The 20,467-nt window shown below is 37.0% G+C and overlaps 1 protein-coding gene across 3 annotated transcripts; it reads left to right on the top strand.

The window, feature by feature from the left end:
• Positions 1 to 1,108: 1,108 nt before the first annotated feature.
• On the top strand, positions 1,109 to 20,467 carry nexn (nexilin (F actin binding protein)). 3 transcript variants are annotated; one of them, XM_046870269.1, is made up of 15 exons: positions 1,109 to 1,267; positions 7,141 to 7,497; positions 7,712 to 7,903; positions 8,702 to 8,786; positions 8,888 to 9,036; positions 10,328 to 10,531; positions 10,617 to 10,793; positions 11,563 to 11,748; positions 12,439 to 12,633; positions 13,503 to 13,532; positions 14,904 to 15,098; positions 15,192 to 15,413; positions 16,333 to 16,521; positions 16,834 to 17,197; positions 19,522 to 20,467. In XM_046870269.1, exons 2-15 carry the CDS (start codon positions 7,420 to 7,422, stop codon positions 19,533 to 19,535), a joined length of 2,280 nt encoding a protein of 759 aa, XP_046726225.1. In that variant the 5' UTR covers positions 1,109 to 1,267; positions 7,141 to 7,419; the 3' UTR covers positions 19,536 to 20,467. The 3 variants fall into 3 exon arrangements, with proteins under 3 accessions (XP_046726225.1, XP_046726226.1, XP_046726227.1); XM_046870270.1 differs by lacking the exon at positions 13,503 to 13,532 and having other exon boundaries at positions 1,110 to 1,267; XM_046870271.1 differs by lacking the exon at positions 19,522 to 20,467 and having other exon boundaries at positions 1,110 to 1,267; positions 16,832 to 17,011.

Raw genomic sequence — 20,467 nt, 5'->3', positions numbered from 1 at the left:
ATTCATTTCACTGACTCTGAGTCTGAGCTGTTAAATATAGCTTTATGTGTGTGTGTGTGTGTGTGTGTGTGTGTGTGTGTGTCTGTGTGTTTGTGTGTTCCTAGCACTGAGCAGCTGTGGTATTTAGGTTATCATAAAGCAGGAAGATAATGCTGACTAATAGTCACTTACACACACACACACACACACACACACACACACACAAAATAATTTCTCCAGGGTAGAATTAACCCATGCAACATTACATTTACTTAAGTAGTTTTCAACTACCTTCAGTGTTGTTTATTGTTTTTAGCTACATTTTAACTACAGTTAATTAAACACTACAGGAGTTAATTTAACACAAATTCTAGTATTGAATTAACTCCTGTAGTGTAGAATTAACCCCTGTAATGTTTAAATTACTTTTGTAAAGTTGAATAAACTCCTGTAATGTTGAATGTACTTAAATGTACTTTTGTAGAGTTGAATTAACTCTAGTGTTTGATTAACTCCTGTGGTGTTAAACTTACTCTAGTGAATTAACTCATGTGGTCTTGAATCTACTTTTGTAGTGCTGAATTAACTCCCGTGGTTTTTACTCAACTCTTGTAAAGTTGAATTTAATTGAATTAACTTAATCTGTGGTGAATTAACTCCTGTGGTGTTGAAATCACTCTAGTGATGAATTAAATCTTTCAGAGTTGAATTAACTATAGTGTTGAATTGTCACCAATAGTGTTGAATTATCTCCAGTAGTTGAATTAATTGTCTTCAGTTCACTGATTTTGTTAACTCAGAGTGTCGTGAATGACTATGATGCTTAATTAACTTTAGAGTATTACATGGAAATGAGCAGTAACTCTTACAGTCTTGACTTGTAGAACAACAGAAACCCTGTAAACTGTTTACTTACTCAAAGCACAAAAGTGGCACTGATGTCTCTGAAGCCCCACAATGCTCATCTGCAGGGCTCACCAGAAATATAGGAAACTGGGTGAGTAAAAATTGCAGCCGTGTGTGTGTGTGTGTGTGTGTGTGTGTGTGTGGTGACAGCTGTAGAGTGGTGACGAGTGCGGAATGTGGTGGCCAGTGTAACAGGGCTTTTATGGCCAGGGCAGGTTCGTCTGTATGCCTCACTCATTCTGCTGTTAATCAGAGTAACACACACATACACACATAGCACACTGTGGAATTACGGATCTGGATCACTCTGGACTCCAGAAGCTTTTATTTCGGGGAAAATTTCCTATGAGAATCAGGAGAAGAGAGAAGAAACTACAAACCGGTCAGTTTTAATTTTGTAGTTTTATTTATTTATTTATTTTTTTAATAGTAATCAATTACACACATGATTACTCTCACAGAATTGATTTTAATAATTTCAGGTTTTATCTATGTCTGATTTTATAGCTAGAAGTGAAATGAGCTAACTTTTTTATTTTATCTTTTAACTTTTTTAAAAATTATTATTATTTCATTTATTTTTCACTTATGTACATTTAAAAAATATATACTTTCTGTAAATTTATAATTGGTTTCTTTTATTCTATTTATACGTTTTAACTTTCTTAATGTACAGAGTTATTCAAAAAGAATGAACCGATATCATGACGCATTGCTTCAGTTCTCAAGCATGGCCATGGAATGAGTCAGTGACCATTTGAAAGAGGAATTATCTTAGTTGATTATGAGAATAATACTTGTGACTTGGCTGGAGTTTTGTATTACTTTTCCTTAATAAAATATTGTGTAATGAAATCGGTTCATTCTTTTTGAACAACCCTGTATTATTTAATAATATTATTTATTTCAAAAACAATGACCGAATAAAATTATTTATTTTTAATTTATTGCATTATTGTTTGCCTCTTTTATGATTTCAATTAAAAAAATATTGGGATGTTTTCTTTTATATTGGGATTTGTTTCATTTAATTACATTTTATTGTCCAAACTAAGCATAGTCTTTTCCTAATATTACATAAGAATAAATCAAGAAATGACATGATATCATCATAATAATTCATAGAAATCTTGATTTAAAAATACCTATGTGACTTTAAAAAATAAAAATAAATGAATACTAAAATCTCAGATTTATCCAGAAATGGAGCGATTACATTCAGTGATGCCCATAAATAGATGCTCATCATGGAACGAGGTTTATTCGAGCTCAACATACTTTCCATATTACATATTTACAAAACAAAGAAACAAAGAAATATATGAACACAAAAATATAAATACACTATGCTACAATTTAACTTTTTAAATAGTAAATTAATATTTAATCATAATAATAATAATACATAATAATATATTATAATAATTAATTCTCTGCTAAAAATAACTTGATAAATGTAATTTTTTACAATGAAATGGATATATTTTGACCTTTAAATGTTATCTGTGTGTGTGTGTGTGTGTGTGTGTGTGTGTGTGTGTGTGTGTGTGCATCATTAAAGTGGAGATATATGAGTGGAAATTATGTAGACATTTGAGGTCAATTGTAATCCTAAATTTCGATTTTAAAAGATTACACGAAAAACAGAGCAATACAAAAGCTTTTTAAAGTATAATGATAAAAGCTGTATGAGTGTGTGTGTGTGTGTGTGTGTGTGTGTGTGTGTGTGTGTGTGTGTGTTAAAACCCCCCCTTCACATAGCTGTTTTACAAAATTAGCCAGGAGTCACATGGCCCCTCCCTGACAGCAGTTAAATTTAGTCTCTGCATACTGTGCTTGGATTATGTCCTGTGGAAATTAAAGTTCTTCCATAAAATCTAACCAATGGGATGCTGGAAGTTTTTCCCATTAGCGGTACATATACTATGCATCCACAATGTTCTGAGAACATTACTTTTCTGTCAAACAAAAATCTATCAAAACACAAAAAATGATCCTCTACCGCTGATTTAAAGCTTTGCTGGTTTATAAATGTTACGCAAAAATGTTTATTAGACATTTATGGAAGGAAAAAATGCTATTTTTGCTATTAAATTCTAGAGAGAGTAATATAGAGACTTGGGGGATTGAACAACTGTTTATAGAAGCTATAATGTAAGTAGGTTTTTCTGTAACTATAAACAGGATGGAAAAGTATGACAATCTATTAGTATAATAGCTTCAGATTCAATCTACAGTGGTGTGAAAAAGTGTTTGCCCCTTTCCTGATTTCTGTTTTTTTTTTTTTTTGCATGTTTGTAACACTTGAATGTTTCAGATCATCAAACTCATTTGTTTTGTGGATTTGTTTCTGGATTTCTTTGGATCTCGGCATGATGTCTAGCTTTTGAGGATCTTTTGGTCTACTACACTTTGTGAGGCAGGTCCTATTTAAGAGATTTCTTAAATGCGAACAGGTGTGACAGTAAACAGGCCTGGGTGTGGTGAGACAAATTTAACCCAGGTGTGATAAACCACAGTTTTAACCGGGGGGGCAAACACTTTTTCACACAGGGCCATGTAGTTTTGGAAATATTTTTTTACCTCAATAATAAAAATCATTTAAACTGCATGTTGTTTTTACTTCTGTTATCTTTTACTAATATTTAAATTAGTTTGATGATCTGAAACATTAACGTGTGACACACAAGCAAACAAATAAGAAATCAGAAACACTTTTTCACACCACTGTATCTCTGATTTTACAGCTAGAAATAAACATCTAAAATTCACTTTTACATTTTTTCCTTTAACTCCCGTTTATTATTTATAAGAATGTCAGTTTTCTGTAAAGTTTTATGGAAAGCTTTAAGGACGGAGGAGTTTATGCTTCATTTTTCTGTAACATGATAAGATGTGCAAGAGGGTAATTGGTAAATGCACATCTGTTTACAGCTGTTATAATGCATTTACCTGTTAAATAAAATTCAGAAGTTGTTGAGTAAAGGAAATATAAAGGATGTGTGTATACACTTATGGATGTACACAGTGTTGTGATTGTGTGTTTAAAGATGTTTTCTTAAAAATTATGATCAGGACATTAAAAAATGTGTGTTTGTCTAACACGTTGTTAAAGAAGACACTCTTTTTTTATCTGTACATGTATTTGCATCCGTTCACTCCAAATATCATTCAGACTTTTTTGGCTCATCCACCATGCTGTAGTTCCTAACACGTCTGTATTCGCTTCTATTTCCCAAAATCGACAAACTAGTAGCATAATTTAAACTAGCATGACCAGACATTTACTAAGGATGCTGCACTGTTAGCTTTCATTGTTATTAGATATTAAGTAATGTTGCGATCTTTATTTGCTAAGCTTCTTATCTTCCCTTTTACCTCTTAGTTACATAGTAAAAAGAAATACGCTAGCTAGTAAGCTGATAAGCCTAGCTAGCAACACAGCCTAGCCATTTTATTAAGAAGGCATGATAACGCTATTCTTATCTTTCTACAAACTTTTGTTTACACATGAGAGACTGGAGACTGAAGAATATTCGCATTGTGGTGCATTTCAAAGTTCAAGTCTAGTGAACTCTGATCTGCAATTCCAATCATTTGATGGAAGGTCATCAAGAAAGGGGACAGGCCATGCTTTGATCTCTTTAGAAAATCCAAATCTTTATTTTATTATACAATTATTTTGGATGGATTATTGTAATTTTATTAACCAAAATTGGTTTTCACAGGGTTCTCTGTGGTGTTTAATGACATGTCACTTGATTTCTATAATATGGACAAAACAAAAACATTTCATTCATATTTGTGTATTTTGACATTTATCTTTACTGCTCTTTCGCCAAATTTCAAGATCATCGGAATAAATTTAGTCATCTTTTCATCCCATTTTCATTCTTTTTAAAAAAACATATAGTAATATATCTAAGCTATCTCTTAGCCAAACAATGATAAAACAATGTCTTATAGTTGATTGAGAGGTAATATTTAATTATTAGTATCATTATAACTATTATTATTCATTATGACAATTACTTTTTATTTTATCCTTATTCATTTCCAAATATTGCTTTTCAATTATGATTTTTGTAAATACACTATCTGGACACAAGTATTGGGACACCTAACTTTTCCAGCCAAATTGTTACCACAAAGTTGGAGACACACGGTTGTGTGGGATGCCTTTTGATGCAGTAGCTTTGAATTTTCCCTTTACTTGAACTACCAGACCCAAACCTTTTTCGGCATGACAAATCCCCTGTGCACAAAGTCAACTTCATGACGAGATGGTTTACATGAGTTGAAGTGAAAGATCTTGTGTGGCCTGCTATAGAGCTCTGACCTCAACCCTAATGAACACCTTTGTGATGAATTAGAACACCCCAGGCATTCCCAGTCTACATCAATACCTGACTTTACTAGCATTCTTGTAGCTGAATGATCACAAATCTCCCCAAGCATACTCCAAAATCTAGTGGAAACTCTTCCCAGAACATTACAGGTAAAATGAGAGCAAATGGTGACTAAGTGTTGAATGGGATCTCCAAAAAGTGCATACAAATCTTATGGTCAGGCGTCCACAAACTTTTGTCCCTATAGTGTATCTATAACACCTGCGGAAAAAACAGACGGAGGAAGACTGCTAACAATAGTTTAGCTTTAAACACCCCATTCTAGACCTGTATATGTGGAAGAATGACAATAAAGCTTGTGTTTTCATATTAGAAAAGAAGCTGCCTGATTTGTGTCACAGCATACAAAAACAGATGGTGTCTTTTTGGGATGTTAAGTCATCTGGTCACATCTGGTCATTTCCATATAAATTCCACTAAATTCTCGTGTGACTAAACATTTACACTCTCACCGAACACATGCGACACTGCAATTCTTCCTGACATGAACGTAGGAGGAGTGAAAATACTTCAACATGTTTACAGTGATGACACTGGTCATGTAAGACAGTTTAAAGATAATGAAAAGTCCTTTGGGGTGAAAACAAAAGAATACAGACTTATGCTTAGGTCTGTTTTAGACTTTTGACTTCTCAGAAAGCTGAAGTTTTGTGCTGTTAGCATTTTCACTCAAACTTTCACAGCATCCCCTTAAACCAGAGGTTTTAGATGTTTTCAATCAGGCACAATTTTTGTGTTGAGGGCGAATGGTTGCTTCTTTAGTTTTTACATTAGGGCTATAAAACGAATATAGCTGTTTTTTGTTTCAATTAACACATTTGCAAAGCTAGTTTTAACAGGAATTAGTTTAAAAATGAATTGGAAAATATAACCACAGCATGATCAGTAGAATTAGGAAAAGCAATGCAAAAGTAATGAAGAAATTGGGGTCGGTTTCTTTTGTTCCTCTGGCAGGTCCTGATCCTGGTCCTGATCCTGATCCTGTTTTGATCATAATTTTTTTTTCTCAATGTAGCCAAAAAACAGTGATTCAACTAATTTAAGGTCATACAATAATTATATAGTTGTGTGGAAGTAACATCAACTTTGGTGAAAATCATTATAGATTTCGGAAAACGTATATATAAACATCGCGTTCTGGGTAATTGTCTCTGATTTATGCTATCAAGCAACAAATAAGCATCAGTGCTGTGGTAAAACTGCTACTTCAGAAAGATTCTAACACCCACATCCCTGTCTAGACCTCTGAGTCATAGAAGATTTCTAAAAAAACAAGTCCAAATGTCATGTTAGCATTTTTAATCAGTTGAAATCGATGGAAACAGTCAAAGAAATAAAGCACCCAGTCTGTCTCTCTCGTTTTCTCTACATGGCAAAATGGAGCCATAATAAATGAGGCTTGCAGGCAAAATGGGCCAATGATGTAATTCTACATTAGCAGGATTAAATGATTGAGAATAATCCCAGTTAAATCCGCTTTATCTCCAAATTCAGAGGGGAATACTTATGCCATAGACTATATGTTATGATACATAAATGTAATATGCGTTCAAATTTTTATCTACATTTTATCTACAGTCTTTGCTAAATGATTACATTTAAGTGCATTTGTTTGTTGCCAAACAGGTTTTTTAGGCCCTGCCCACTAAACAATAAATCAAGAGTAGAATGGTCTGTTTTTTTATATACTTATAAATAAATCAAATGTACCCCTGCTACAGATGTGGTTCTTTAAATTCTTAAAGTGTGATTAATGTGTTAATGTTCACGATAATTGTACTTCCTTGAAATGTTCCAGAGAAAATATTTTTGTTGATTCAGTTCTCTCTTTTCTTCTTGATATCAGGCTTCATCTGAAGGATCTATCTTTAGGCCATATCTCTTCTAACAGAGAAGCCAAAATGACCGACGTAGCCGGAGTGCCCAAAGCCCTTGAAAATGTTAAAAACACAGAGCAAATTAATGACTCAATGCACCTTGATGTCATGGAGAATCTTGAGACTAAAGAGGAGGAGATGAATGGTGTGACAGAGGAAAAGAAGAGTCAACAAAGAAGAGTGGCAGGACGAGGAAGCGTGAAAGGCCACAGAAGAGCCTGGAGGCTGGGCTCACCGAAGTGGAAAACATGAATGATGTTGGGAGCTTAGAGGTCTCGACTGAGAAGGACGAAGCCAACCTGACAGATGTTGCTCTGAAGCAAGAGGTATGGAGGGGATGATATCCTGTGTCAGTAATAAATGTAATAAGTGTCAGTTTAATAATAACTGCTATCTATGTAAAATTTGTAAGGACATTGGTAGGATGTCCTTTGGAGGTTCTTAAACAAATCAGATAGTCAAGTTGGGTTCAAGCAGCTCAGTGTTCAGCCTCAGTGTTGACCATCCTTGTCATCATCTTGCTTGCTTTTCTCTCTAAAGAGGCTTCTCAAGATCAACAAACCAGTGCAGAAGAGCTACGTCCCAAAAATCGGCAAAGGAGATGTGAAGAGCAAGTTTGAGGCCATGAAGAAGGTCAGAGAGGAGAGGAACCGCATGAGGAGTGAGGAGGAGCAGAAGAAACGGAAGGAACAGTACATCAAAGAGCGAGAGAGAATCCGCAAAAAACAATTGGTCAGTATGTACAGAGTCTCTAAAGTTTGGAAACTCTTTTATGGTTTTTAAGAGACACATGAATTCTTTTGTTACTTTGCAACAAAAAAAAAACACAGGAATTGAACAGCATGAAGATTTACTTTGACCAAACAAATATATAAATGTACATTTGTTAAACTTTATTTTCATTGAAAAATCCTCTCTTAGCATGAATAACTTTACACACTCTTGGCATCCAGTTGCGATGTGGTTCATCCCAAAGCAGTTCAGGATTTAGGATTTAGATGCGGTGACTGGGCAGGCCATTCCATGATAACACACCGGCCAACTGTTTGCTCTATAAATAATGCTTGCAGTGCTTGGATGTGAAATTGTTTCCAATTAGCTGCAGTCCAGGTGGAATTGCTTGGTTTGGAGTATGAAATGATAGACATGTTATTTCTGATTTCCTTTTCACCTGGAATAACCCTGCTTCAAGAAAATGTCCAAACTATTAAGCTTCCACCTCCATGTTTGACTGTGGGTGTGTGGCAGTCTGGTTAAATCTTCTCCTCCTGTTTTCCGTCTAACATAAGTTGTTTTTTAGAGCCAAAACCGTGAAATTCAGAATCATCACTACACAAAACATTCTTCCAATTCTTGTGTGTTATTTGCCTTTCAACTAGTTTGTTGCTCTAGAAGATCCAATCTGTTTCCCGTTTGTAGGCCATGCTAACGGGTTTACCAGCCATTACGGTGTAATCACAGTGCAGGCCACGTAAATGCAGATGATCCCCCAGATAAATCCTTTCTAACCTGCCATCTTATCCTCTGCAGATAAAAGAGCTGCTTGCTTCTAGTGACGAGGAGGAGGAGGAGGAAGTAAAACCGGTCGAGAAATCGTATGTCCCCAAGATCATCGGTGAGTCCAGAAACGCAAGAAAAACAGACAGAGTCCAAAATCAAAATCTATATCTTTCTTTTTAGTCCTTAATACCCTTTCTTCTCCTGATGTGTCCACAGGCAGTGTGAAGGGGAAGTTCGCTGAGATGGAGAAGCACAGGCAGGAAGACCAAAAGAAGAAGATGGAGGAAGAGAGGAAGAAGCGCATCACCCAGGAAGCCTTGGAGAAGGCCAAGATTCAGAAGGAATTAGCCAAGAAGGCAGAGATGGTGAGTAAGTGCATTTAGGGAAGGAGTCTCCAGTGTGAGCAGTTTGTATGAATCGCAGATAAAGCTGTAATTGGCAGAGGAGGCCATGCTGTTTTCACCACTTTCCAGAGACAGGCTGGAGTGGGAAAGACAAAGTGTCAATGATTACTTTCCTGGTTTATTCCTGGTTTACAGCAAGTTCTCAAAGCAAAAATAAAAACAATTAAGACCAACAGATTTCGTCAAACTTTGGATTTCTATCCTTTTCCGCGATCATATGGAGAAAATCTCATATCCGGTCAATGAACCAAGTTAGCAAAGTGAGGACTCTAATAAGAGCATATGGTAGCTTAAAATGAGAGCATGTAAGTGGAAGTGTGTTAGTCAACCAGTTTAGGTTCATTAGGTCAGTGTAAGATAATAAATGTTACAAATTTGCAAATGATTATTGTTCAGAAATAAGAAAACACCCCTTTATCCAGATTGCTTGTTTTAAAAATAAACACGGCCCTGACGTGGACCAATTGTCTCCGTCGCATCTGCCTCAGAACTCCGAGTCTCAGGCTGTAAAGTGGCAGGTCCAGACGACATGTGACCGCCAACTGTTTCCCACACAGTCTAAAACGAGCTGTCAGCCACTTTTTTTTTTTTTTGTCAGGGACCGAATTAGACCCCTCTATCTGGGACATAGCAAACAGAGGCAGCTGAGCCAGCGGAACGAGCCAAGCCTTATCTCTTGCTTGGCTCTGTCTCTTTGTGTGTTAGATAATGAGTCTGTTGCAGCAGCATGCAGTTACATGGCCGTTCTGTTTATTTCCTGAGCACATATTTAGCTACTACAGCTAACACCCGATATATCAAGAGAAGAAGATTTTAAGTTAAAATACAGACACATTTTTAGACTTAATTTGGTGACAAATGTCAAATAGTCAAATGAGGAATTTACTGATTCGTTTTGAATCGATTCAGGACCAAAAGTTCTGCTCACGCACCAGCTCCTTCCTTTTCCATTAAAGAGCAACACACAGGCTAAAATTTGTTGTCTCTTAATGGCTCAATCACTGCTTTTGACTCTACATCAACACAAAAAAATTGGAGATGTGAAGTAATACACATACCTTTTTGGATTTCTCCAAACGAAAAAAGGAAACAAAAAATAGTTTTTACTTTTTTAAAAATGAAAAGATTCAAAAGTATTCAGAAGTGCTCTTGGATTCTTTATACAAAGGTCTGATGTGTTAAAGATCAGATTTCACACACCAGATCAGTCAAGATTCCATAACATTTTTATTTATACAACTACATATTGCAGGAAGGAGATAGCAGTGTTTTGGTGCAAGTCGTCCCAATGAAATCGCAAAAGCAACCTGGGAGGATCAAAATGAATTTCGAAGACATGGAGAAGAGTCGAGAGGAGGAGATAAAGAAGAGGAGTGAGGAGGAAAAGAAGAAGAGATATGACGAGAACCGGCGTTCGTTCAGAGAGGCCAAGCGGCATTCTGTTTCTGCAAACCAGGTTTTTGAAAAATCTAAATATAAAAGAGGTATGGAAAGATGTCTCAGTTTTGCCCGATTGTTCTGATGTATTTGTGGTTTTGCAGGATGATGAGGAGTGTCAGGGAAAAGAGAAGGAGCGCATGACTCCAGGAAAGCTGCAGCTGACCTTTGAGGAGCAGGAGAAGGAGCGACAGGATAAGCAAAAGAAGCAGGCCGAGGAGGAGGCCAAGAGGAGGCTTCAGGAGGAGAGGAGAGCTTTTGAGGAGGCTAAACTGGGCATGGTACACACTTTATATTAATTCTTTATTTGTTTATGGTCCTTATTTAGGCTCATTATTCATGATGCTTACTATAAACTAAGAAAAAGAGATGCACTCATGGTGAAAAAATAAGGTTTTTGAACAATGATAAATGGAGTCGCCAGTGTGAGAGGTAAAGCTGTGACTTTTTGTGGATGGTACTGGGTACTGTGATCTGTACTGTGTCTTTACTAATAATGAAGCTGTTGGTGTTAACTTCTTGTGCCATTTTTTCCATTATATTTAGAATAGAATAGCCTTTATTTGTCATATTTACATTACATTACATTACCTTGAACTAATTTTTCAAAATTACAATACACCAAAACACCATATAAGTTACACCACATGCAAAATTCATCCATGTAGCTCAGTACGGTCATTAGGAAAATGTTTGTAGTGGCGGTCTCACCCCCGAATTGAACTGTAACTGTATGTTACGATGGTTACAGTCGTTTATAAGCATCTCATTAATTTGTGAAAGTGAAAACAGAAAAAAAAATTGTTTAAAGGACTTGAAAATGAAACTGCTGTAGTATAATAGAGCAGCAATGAAACACACCATGGCATGTCATTAAGGGAAACTAATCAACTACTTGTTGTAGTAAGTGGTGATTTTTCTTCATCATTTCTATTGTTGACTATTTTCCACACATAAAATGTGTTCGATGTTCCTTACATCACAAACCAGATTGATTTTAAACATTTAGAAAAACTGAACGCATCTCTGGTTTATGTCTTGGTGGTCCAGGCTCCGGATGATGAGGACGAGACGAGACAAGATGAGAAGGAAGAGATCCGACCAGGGAAACTCAGGCTCAGCTTCGAAGAGCTGGAACGACAGAGACTGGAGGATGAACACAAACGTGTGGAGGAGGAAAGAAAGAGACGCATCGTGGAGGAGAGAAAGGCGTTCGCTGATGCCAGAAAGAGCATGGTCAGACCTGTCACGGATTCAATGCTTTATATAGTTTCCTTAAAAAACTGTAGGCAGGCCTCAGAGGTTTAGCCCACAAATTGTTCAAAGTTTGCTTTTTTTGACGATTCAACATTAAACATCATTGTCTGGGGTGGGCAGTTTATGATGTATTAAAGGCTTTAGAATCAGCTAACACAGCTAACAGCCTGAAAGCCGAAAACCCTGAAGGCTGAGGTGGCGTCACCCAACCCCCGCTTTTCTTTTCTGAGTGTATGAGTGAGGGAACTTCTCCGGGTGGTGGGTGCACACTCCGGGTCCCGAAGTGACCATGACATTATGTAATAATTGACACGACTGTGCAAACGGTAAAAAAAAGAAAAAAACGATAATTGTTTTTGCTCTGACCCCCAAGCAGCAATCATAACTAGTTTAAAACAGAACTTGTGCTCTACCCTAAATAGTGGCTTGCTGTGTGATTGACCAGTTAGGTTTTTATCTGCTCATAAATAAAAAGCAACTACTGATTTTGTGAAATGTAATTGAGTAAAAAGATATTTGACTTTGAAATGTAGTGAAGTTAAAGTAAAAGTTTCACCATAAGGAAATTTTTAAAGTACAAATACGCGAAAAAGGGATCAGGATCGCCTGAAAAACATCTTCGCTTCGCTAAAGCTAAATAGTACACCTCGGGTGCTTGTCTGTTTTCAGCACCTAGACGAGGAAGATGACATCCTGCTGGCTGCAATGAGCGTCGATGAGGGAGCCACTCCTGGGAAACTGGCCATCAGCTTTGAGGATCTGGAGAGGCAGCGCCGTGGGGAAGAGCAGAAGAGGAAGGAAGAAGAGGCCAAACGTCGCCTGGAGGAGGAGAAGAGGCTGTTCGCCGAAGCTCGCAAGAACATGGTGAGGCAAGCTTGCTCAACCCTGCACTGATTAGCATGCATCTACTCACCTCTAAGAGTTAACACAATATCAATTCATGGTCATGGTCAATTCACAGCAATCCTCCTGAGCTAATACTGCAACCAGCTTAACTTCAATTTCCATATCAAAACTGTCTAAAGCAAAAATAAAACTAGTATATATATCATTTATGTAATATATATTTAAAAAATTGCAGTTCTTTATAATAACTTCTCTTTTAAAATGCTACATTACTAGCTAATATCTCAAAATACTAGGACTCAACAATACTCTATCTTATCTCAAAATGCTAGGTTGCTAAAATACTAGCTTATCACTCAAAAGGATAGCTTTTTACAATAAGAATTGATAGTTTGCCATAGTACTAGCATATCTCTTAAATTGTTAGCTTGCTAGAGGAACACATTTTTACCTTTTGACAGTACTAGTTTATTGCTTAAAATGCTAGCTTGCTACATGACTAGCATAATTGCATGTTTAATGTTTGCTTGCTAATCTATAGATCAACTTAGCACACAATCCTGCTGATTTCTTTTATACACTAAAATAAATTGACTATTTATTAGATATTAATTTGAATCCCTGTTGTTTTGTTCGATCCTCAGCAGCGAACTTTATGTTTTCTTCCGTCATGTCTGTAAAGTGTCCCATATTATTTATTACAATATAAACCAGAATAGAGCAGAAGGTTGAACATGAGGAGAGATCCTTAATGTGACAGGAAAAGAAATATGCTATGAGTGTATTAAAATGATATGAGTGTGTGCTCACGTGTTGCAATGCTGCTGTGCTTCTCTCGTATGCTTTTTTCAATCTGTGTCTCTGGAAAAACCTTGTTCCGGGATCAGGACGATGTGGAGGTGCTTGGGGCAGGAGAAGTAAGACACTTTCTAATCAAATGAACAATTCAGATATGTTAAATCTATTGAAATATTGGTTAATATATATGGCACAGGCGATTATATGCCATTATTCTGGGAGATGCAAACCTGCCTGATTAAACCGTAAAAACATTTATATAAAGTTTCTATTCTATTCTATTCTATTCTATTCTATTCTATTCTATTCTATTCTATTGTGTTATACACTATAATCTATTCCATTATATAATTGTTCTGTTCTTTTTATCTGTATCTTGTTTTCTCCTACTGAATTCTATTCTATTCTATTCTATTCTATTCTATTCTATTCTATTCTATTCTATTCTGTTCTGTTCTGTTGTATTATACACTAAATCTATTCCATTATATAATTGTTCTGTTCTTTTTATCTGTATCTTATTCTCTCCTACTGAATTCTATTCTATTCTATTCTATTCTATTCTATTCTATTCTACTCTATTCTATTGTGTTATATACGATAATCTTTTCCATTATATAATTGTTCTGTTCTTTTTATCTGTATCTTATTCTCTCCTACTGAATTCTATTCTATTCTATTCTATTCTATTCTATTCTATTCTATTCTATTCTATTCTATTCTATAATGTACCTTTTTATATTAATGTATTTTTACTTTTTAGCTGTTCTTTATTCTCTCTTATTGAATTATCTTCCAGCTAATTCTATTCTATTCTATTGATTTCTGTTGTTTCAGTGGTACTCTATTTTCTCTCACTGAAATATTTTCCAGTCTGTTTTATTGTTTTTCTATTGTTTTTTTTATTTTTCTTATTACTTGTTAACTTATCTTCCAGTCTTGCTATTTAGTTTTTTAGTTTTTATTATTGTTTTCTGTTCTGTTCCATTCTATTTGTTTTGTTGTTGTGTTCTATTCAGTTACATTTTATTCTTGTCTATTCTCTGTTGTTTTTTATTTGTCTATTCCTTTCAATTTATTTTTATTCTTTTTCTATTTATTTCTGTTTTTTATTAGCTGTACATTATCATCTTTATCGAATTAACATCTAGTCTATGCTTTTTAGATCTATTCTATTTAGATTTATTTAGGTACATTCTACAGACTAATAATTTAAATAATTTACATTATTTAGTTTGTACATACTCTTTTTGAGACTACAGAATTTTATTCTACTCAAATTAATTTTATTTAGTTAAATGTATTTTACACTCATAAACTTTATATTCTTTTCTATTAAGTTGTTCTGTTGGAATGTTCTGTTAAATTTGCCTGGGTTATATTTTGCTTGGTGACGCCTACTTATTTTTTTGCTCAGCAGTACAGAGCATGTCTGATTTTTATAAAGTTGAGCTATTCTATAAGCTACCCTTCTCGGTGTGTCCCCATAGGTGCAGGATGAGGACGAGACTCTGTTGAGGACGGAGTCACAGGAAGCACTGCATCCTGGGAAGCTGGAGATCAACTTCGAGGAGAAGATGAAGATAAAAGAGGAAGAGGAGCGGAAAAGGAAGGAGGAGGCACGGCGTAAGAAGTTTGAAATGGAGAAAAAAGAGTTTGAGCAGATGCGTCAGGAGATGGGCGAGGTTAATATAAATCTTACTGTCCTTAATGTTTATCACACAAACTCCAGCATGTTTACTCCAACAAATTCTGCCTTGCATGTGTGTGTGTCTCAGGAAATAATCAATGAGACGACGGAGGTGGTAAGCACCGAGTATGAGGAGCTAACAAAACTGAAGAGAACTGGCACCATCCAGGCCAAGAACCTGAAGGTGAAGTTTGAAAAGATCAAGCAGCTTACAGATGAGGAGATTCAGAAGAAGATTGAAGAGGAACGAGCAAGGAGGAAAGCCATCGATGATGAGATCAAAGAGAGAGAAGCAGAGCGCTGTGCTGAGGTACGAGCCACAAACATGACTAGTTTTATTATATATGTAGAGGCACATAAACAACCTCTTCAGCAACTGAGAATATTTCTTATTGGGAACATTAGAACTTTTTCTAAAAGCTAAGAACTTTTTTTTTTTAGAAAAACAGAATCCAGGAAACACGTCTATGAACCCTTTTGTAAACCCAGGAACTTTACCAGATCCCTAGGAACTCAAGAGTTTTTTAAAAAAGGAAACTGTTTTTAAGCACCCAAAGAAAATAAATTTGAATTTTACTTCCAAAAAAATCCACAAACCTGCAAAAGTGGTGGCTTAGTGGTTAGGGCATGTCAAGGGCTTTAAGATCAGAAGGCTGGTATCACCAAACTGACCTCTGAGCCCTCTGTTCTCCAGGGGCGCTGTAACATGGCTGACCCTGCGCTCTGACCCCATCTTCCTACATCGCTAGGATATGAGAAGAAATAACAATTTCCTTGTGGGATCAATAAAGTATTCTGAAAAAATGTTTTCCTGAAAACTATTTAAAACACAATTCATATCAAAAGCAGATACACAGATGTTCAGATAATCAGGACAATTCTTAGAAATCTAGTTCAGTACAGTGTGAAACAGGAAGATTTCGAGTGGCTTGCTATAGAGCTCAGACCTCACCCCTACTGCACACCTTGGGGATGAATTGGAACGCTGTCTGCATCCCAGTCCTTCTCACAATACATCAGTACCTGACTACTTAATCCCTTGTGTCTGAAATAATCTCCACAAATCTCCATGAGCACACTCAAGAATCTAAAGGAAAATCTTCCCAGAAGAGCAGAGAGATTAAATGTGCAATGGGTTGCTCAAAAGCACATACAAATATTATAGCAAAATGTCCACAAAATTTTGTCCATTATGATGTATGTTGACGTGTATGTTTTCTCGGCTGCAGGATGAGGACGAGGACATGAAGGGCGCTGCGAAACCAGAGGACGCACCATTCAAGCAGAAAGTGGACATGCGTGCACGGTTCGAACAGATGGCCAAAGCACGTGAGGAGGAAGAGAAGAGGAGAATCGAAGAGCAGAAGCTCCAGAGGATGCAGTTCGAACAGCAGGAAATCGACTCAGCACTCCAAAAAGTAAACCGTTCATATGACGCTTTGTTTAAGAGATGACAGTTGAAGTGGGTTGATCCAAAATGTATTTTCGATGCTTTGAATTAAAAGGCTTGTGTTCGCTGTGAGGAGCATGATGATGATGTTGTATGTGCTTTAGTTTCACCCCATGGATCGGTTAGTATGTTTCTGGCATATCTGCCAAATGCAGCTTTCGAATAGTCAGAAAAAAAAACACATAATGTTTCATATGCCCCTCTTAATGCTTGACGGATTTGTATGCACCAATGCTTTGGACCACAATTCCTGAAACATGTTATGGTGTATGTGTGTCAGAAAAAGGAGGATGAAGATGAAGATGAAGGCAGCGTTGTGAACGGCTCGGCAACCTTCGACGAGGAGGACGATCACGTCCGCTCTGGCGCTCCGTGGTTCAAAAAGCCGCTGAAGAACCAGACGGTGGTGGACTCTGAGCCTGTGCGCTTCACAGTGAAGATCACGGGTGAGCCCAAGCCTGAGGTTACGTGGTGGTTCGAGGGTGAGCTGCTGCAGGACTGCGAGGATTATCAGTACATTGAGCGTGGTGAGACCTACTGCCTCTACCTGCCTGAGACCTTCCCCGAGGATGAGGGCGAGTACATGTGCAAGGCTGTGAACAGCCGCGGCAGCGCCGCCAGCACGTGTATCCTCACCATCGAAAGTAAGCAGTCGCCTGTGTCACGGCCTGTTAACCAGCGCATGCCTGTTTCTCTTCTCCCTCTACTTCTAACTCGAAATAAACTCCAATATCACTTATTTAATTATTTATTTAGTCTTAGCTTAAACATATTCACCACACACTTCTATTCATTTTATATTCGTTGTTGTATGAGTTTTAAGATTACATGTATGTCATTCGGCAGACGCCCTTATCCTAAGTGACAGTTATCTCAGATATACAGCTAAGCAAATGAGGGTTAAGGGCCTTGCTCAAGGAGTGGAAGATTGGTAGTGCTGGGATTTGAACCCATAACCTTCCAATCAGAAGCATAACATTTTATCCACTGTGCTACCACTCCTTCCTCACTTAGTCGAATGGACACAGTCCACGCCTCCCTCATTGCAACCTCTGTATTCCCAGAGGCCACTATTCTGTATTTCTAGAGGCCACACCTTAGTATTTCTAGAACACAGCTCTGTCACAGCTCTGCCTTTCTTGAGGCCACACCTTCTTCTTTCCAGAGGCCATGCCCTCTTTAACTCGTCAACTTTTTGCAATATGAATTGTAATAATTATAATGTCTAATAAATATGTAATGGTGTCATGGCCAAAAAAAAGTTCAGGATCCAAGTTTGTGGTGTCAAAAAGAAAGATTTTATTGAGCAGAAATAAAGCCAGGCAGTTACATAGAAAGCACCAAAAAAAACAGTCAGTACACAATCTTTATATACCCTTTCAGTGGTGGGCCATGCATTTGGTACCTGGGCCTTCAGTGGGGACTTACCCAACTTAATCCACCTCTTAATACCACCACTATCACGTCACAATTATAGAAACCATCAATACTTTACAGTACAAAAACGAAATATAACAACGCGTGGCATTACAGAGAGAGAGAGAGACATTTCACATATGGAGGGTGAATACCATTTTACTAAAGCAAGAAACCCAGTTAAGACTCGTGGTACCGCTCGTATTCACTGGTCTGGAAGTGGTGAACAAACCCTTTCCTGGGCTGAGACAAGCTAGCTAGCCGACCTCCTCACAAGCTAGCTTTTTTGAATAAGTATTTTTAAGTATGTCCGAGACCAAACCAATTTGTCTTCCTCTGTAGGCATAAAAAAGTCTAACTCAGATGTATGCAGAGCTACAGACGTGTTTTGCCAGTCGAACTCGGCTGTAGCAATTTCCTCTGACCAACCAATCAGAGGATGGAAAACCATTGCTTATAGAGACTATGGTAAAAGAGCCAGCACTACTGATTGTGAAGGCCCTGGGCAGATTAGATTGACATTAGATTGGCAGCACATAGAGGCTGAAATCTGAATGGACAAAAAATCTAACATCCACAAACACGTACTGAAAGCAGTGCAGCCAAGAGAAACACTACGAAATGAAGAGAATAAACTGTTGGGAAAAAATTAATAACATTTCCTGGAACAAATATTAAAATTAAGGTTGTAAATGTAGGTCAGTGCTTCTGATAGTGTTTAGGCCAGCAGAGAAGACTTTGCTGGCCCTGACCGCCTGCCCCTGTACCCTTTATATGTGTCACCATTATCTTAGGTTCTTTCCAATTATATAAAATGATGGTGGCAGAGCCCATCCATCACTATTTTTAAAAAGAAGTTACGCGTGAGTCACTTATAAACGCTTCATGACCCTCTCTCCCAGGCACCACTTCAAATCCTGGCTATCTGTTCTTTTGACACATTTATTACTCTTCACAAATCACCCCTTCAGAAGTTAGGAAAAAGACGGCGTGTGTGCTGGCTTCAATCACACATGAATTACTTCTTTGAAAATACTGATTTGGCTGCATACCACAAAAATATATTCTATGCATGATAGAAACACACGAATGAAAAAATTGTTTAAAATGTAAAAAGCACCATAATGGCAGCAGAATTTTTCCCCCACTAACACCTCATGCTAACATTAAAGCCAGCTTGCTACGTTTGCTAATGTACTTAAAGCTAGCTAACCACTGCTATTTTCAAAACTCATTTTGATTAGCACTGATGTGTACTGATGTCGTTTGTGACAATCGCTATTTTCAGACGTATTCAGAGTTTGAATACACAGAGAGGATTAAATTCTGGAATTGCCTAAAGCTGTATTACAGCATAGGTGGAAATGAATCAATTTATCATGATGATTTGTGTAAAAGAGATTGTGTCAAAGAGTCATTTCTATATATAAAAAAGGGAATCATTGATGAATCAATTATCACTTTTCCTTGTTTTTGACATCTACCTCATCAAGACTCTCTCTCTCTCTTTCCATCTGTCTGTCTGTCCCTCTGTCGGTCTGCCTCTCTCCAGCTGAGGACTACTGAACCAACCCCCACTCTCTTTCTCCGGAACTTTCCCTGTCTGTTCATATGTCCTTGTCTTTGTCTTTTTTTTTTTTTTAAATATCTCATGGTAGGGCCAAACATTCTTCTTCAGGTGAGGAAAGCAGCCTGAATGTGTGTGTATGTGTGTGTGTGATTTTCCACCATTCCTCCCATGAATCCACACGAGGTTAAAGTAAGTAAAGATGTGTTTACATGTGAAAGCTGCCCTCACCATCAGAAAGAAGCCTTTCAGCGAATTTGTGCCAAAAAAACAATCACCAGGTTCCCATGAGCTTTTCATACGTACACTTCGATTCGACAAGATTTAAGGCTTGAATAACACAACAGGGTGAACTGCTGTTTCTGCTTGGCAGAGGAATAAGAGGAAGCCCGGCTGTTTAAAAATAATCTCCAAGAAATGTAAAAGATTTTAGGAAGCAAGAAACAATGAATCACAAACTATTTATATTTATTTCACTATAAAACTTGTCATGTTACCAAAAACACTGCAGTGAAGTCCGGAAAATGTCTCAAAACATATTACAGCTTTTGCTCTGAAAATGGAGACTCCTTACATAACTACAGTCCATCATATGTGTCCCTTTGGACAAGCCGTTACTATGGAACACCCATATGAATCGATTTTTACTCCTCAGTCATATAATCTCACTGATTTCTGAGCGGTCTGTGCCTCATACAGCGCTTTATTTATTGTAAACGATGCAGGAACAGCAGGATTTCATCCTTTTCGTGATTTGAAAGTTCATTTGATGTTCACCTTTTCATAAAGCAATGTGTTTCTATGTTGAGTTAAAGACTATTGTGATTAGCGTAGCGACATTCTGCTGAGGTTTGCATACAGTGAGTTTAGGATAGAACTGTTTAAAAAATTGTGATTTTTAAACTTTTAATAAAACAAACTAAAAATGAAA

Source organism: Silurus meridionalis, chromosome 17, assembly GCF_014805685.1.
Source record: "Silurus meridionalis isolate SWU-2019-XX chromosome 17, ASM1480568v1, whole genome shotgun sequence".
NCBI classification, from domain to species: Eukaryota; Metazoa; Chordata; class Actinopteri; order Siluriformes; family Siluridae; genus Silurus; species Silurus meridionalis.
This window is presented reverse-complemented; position numbering and strand designations above follow the sequence as displayed.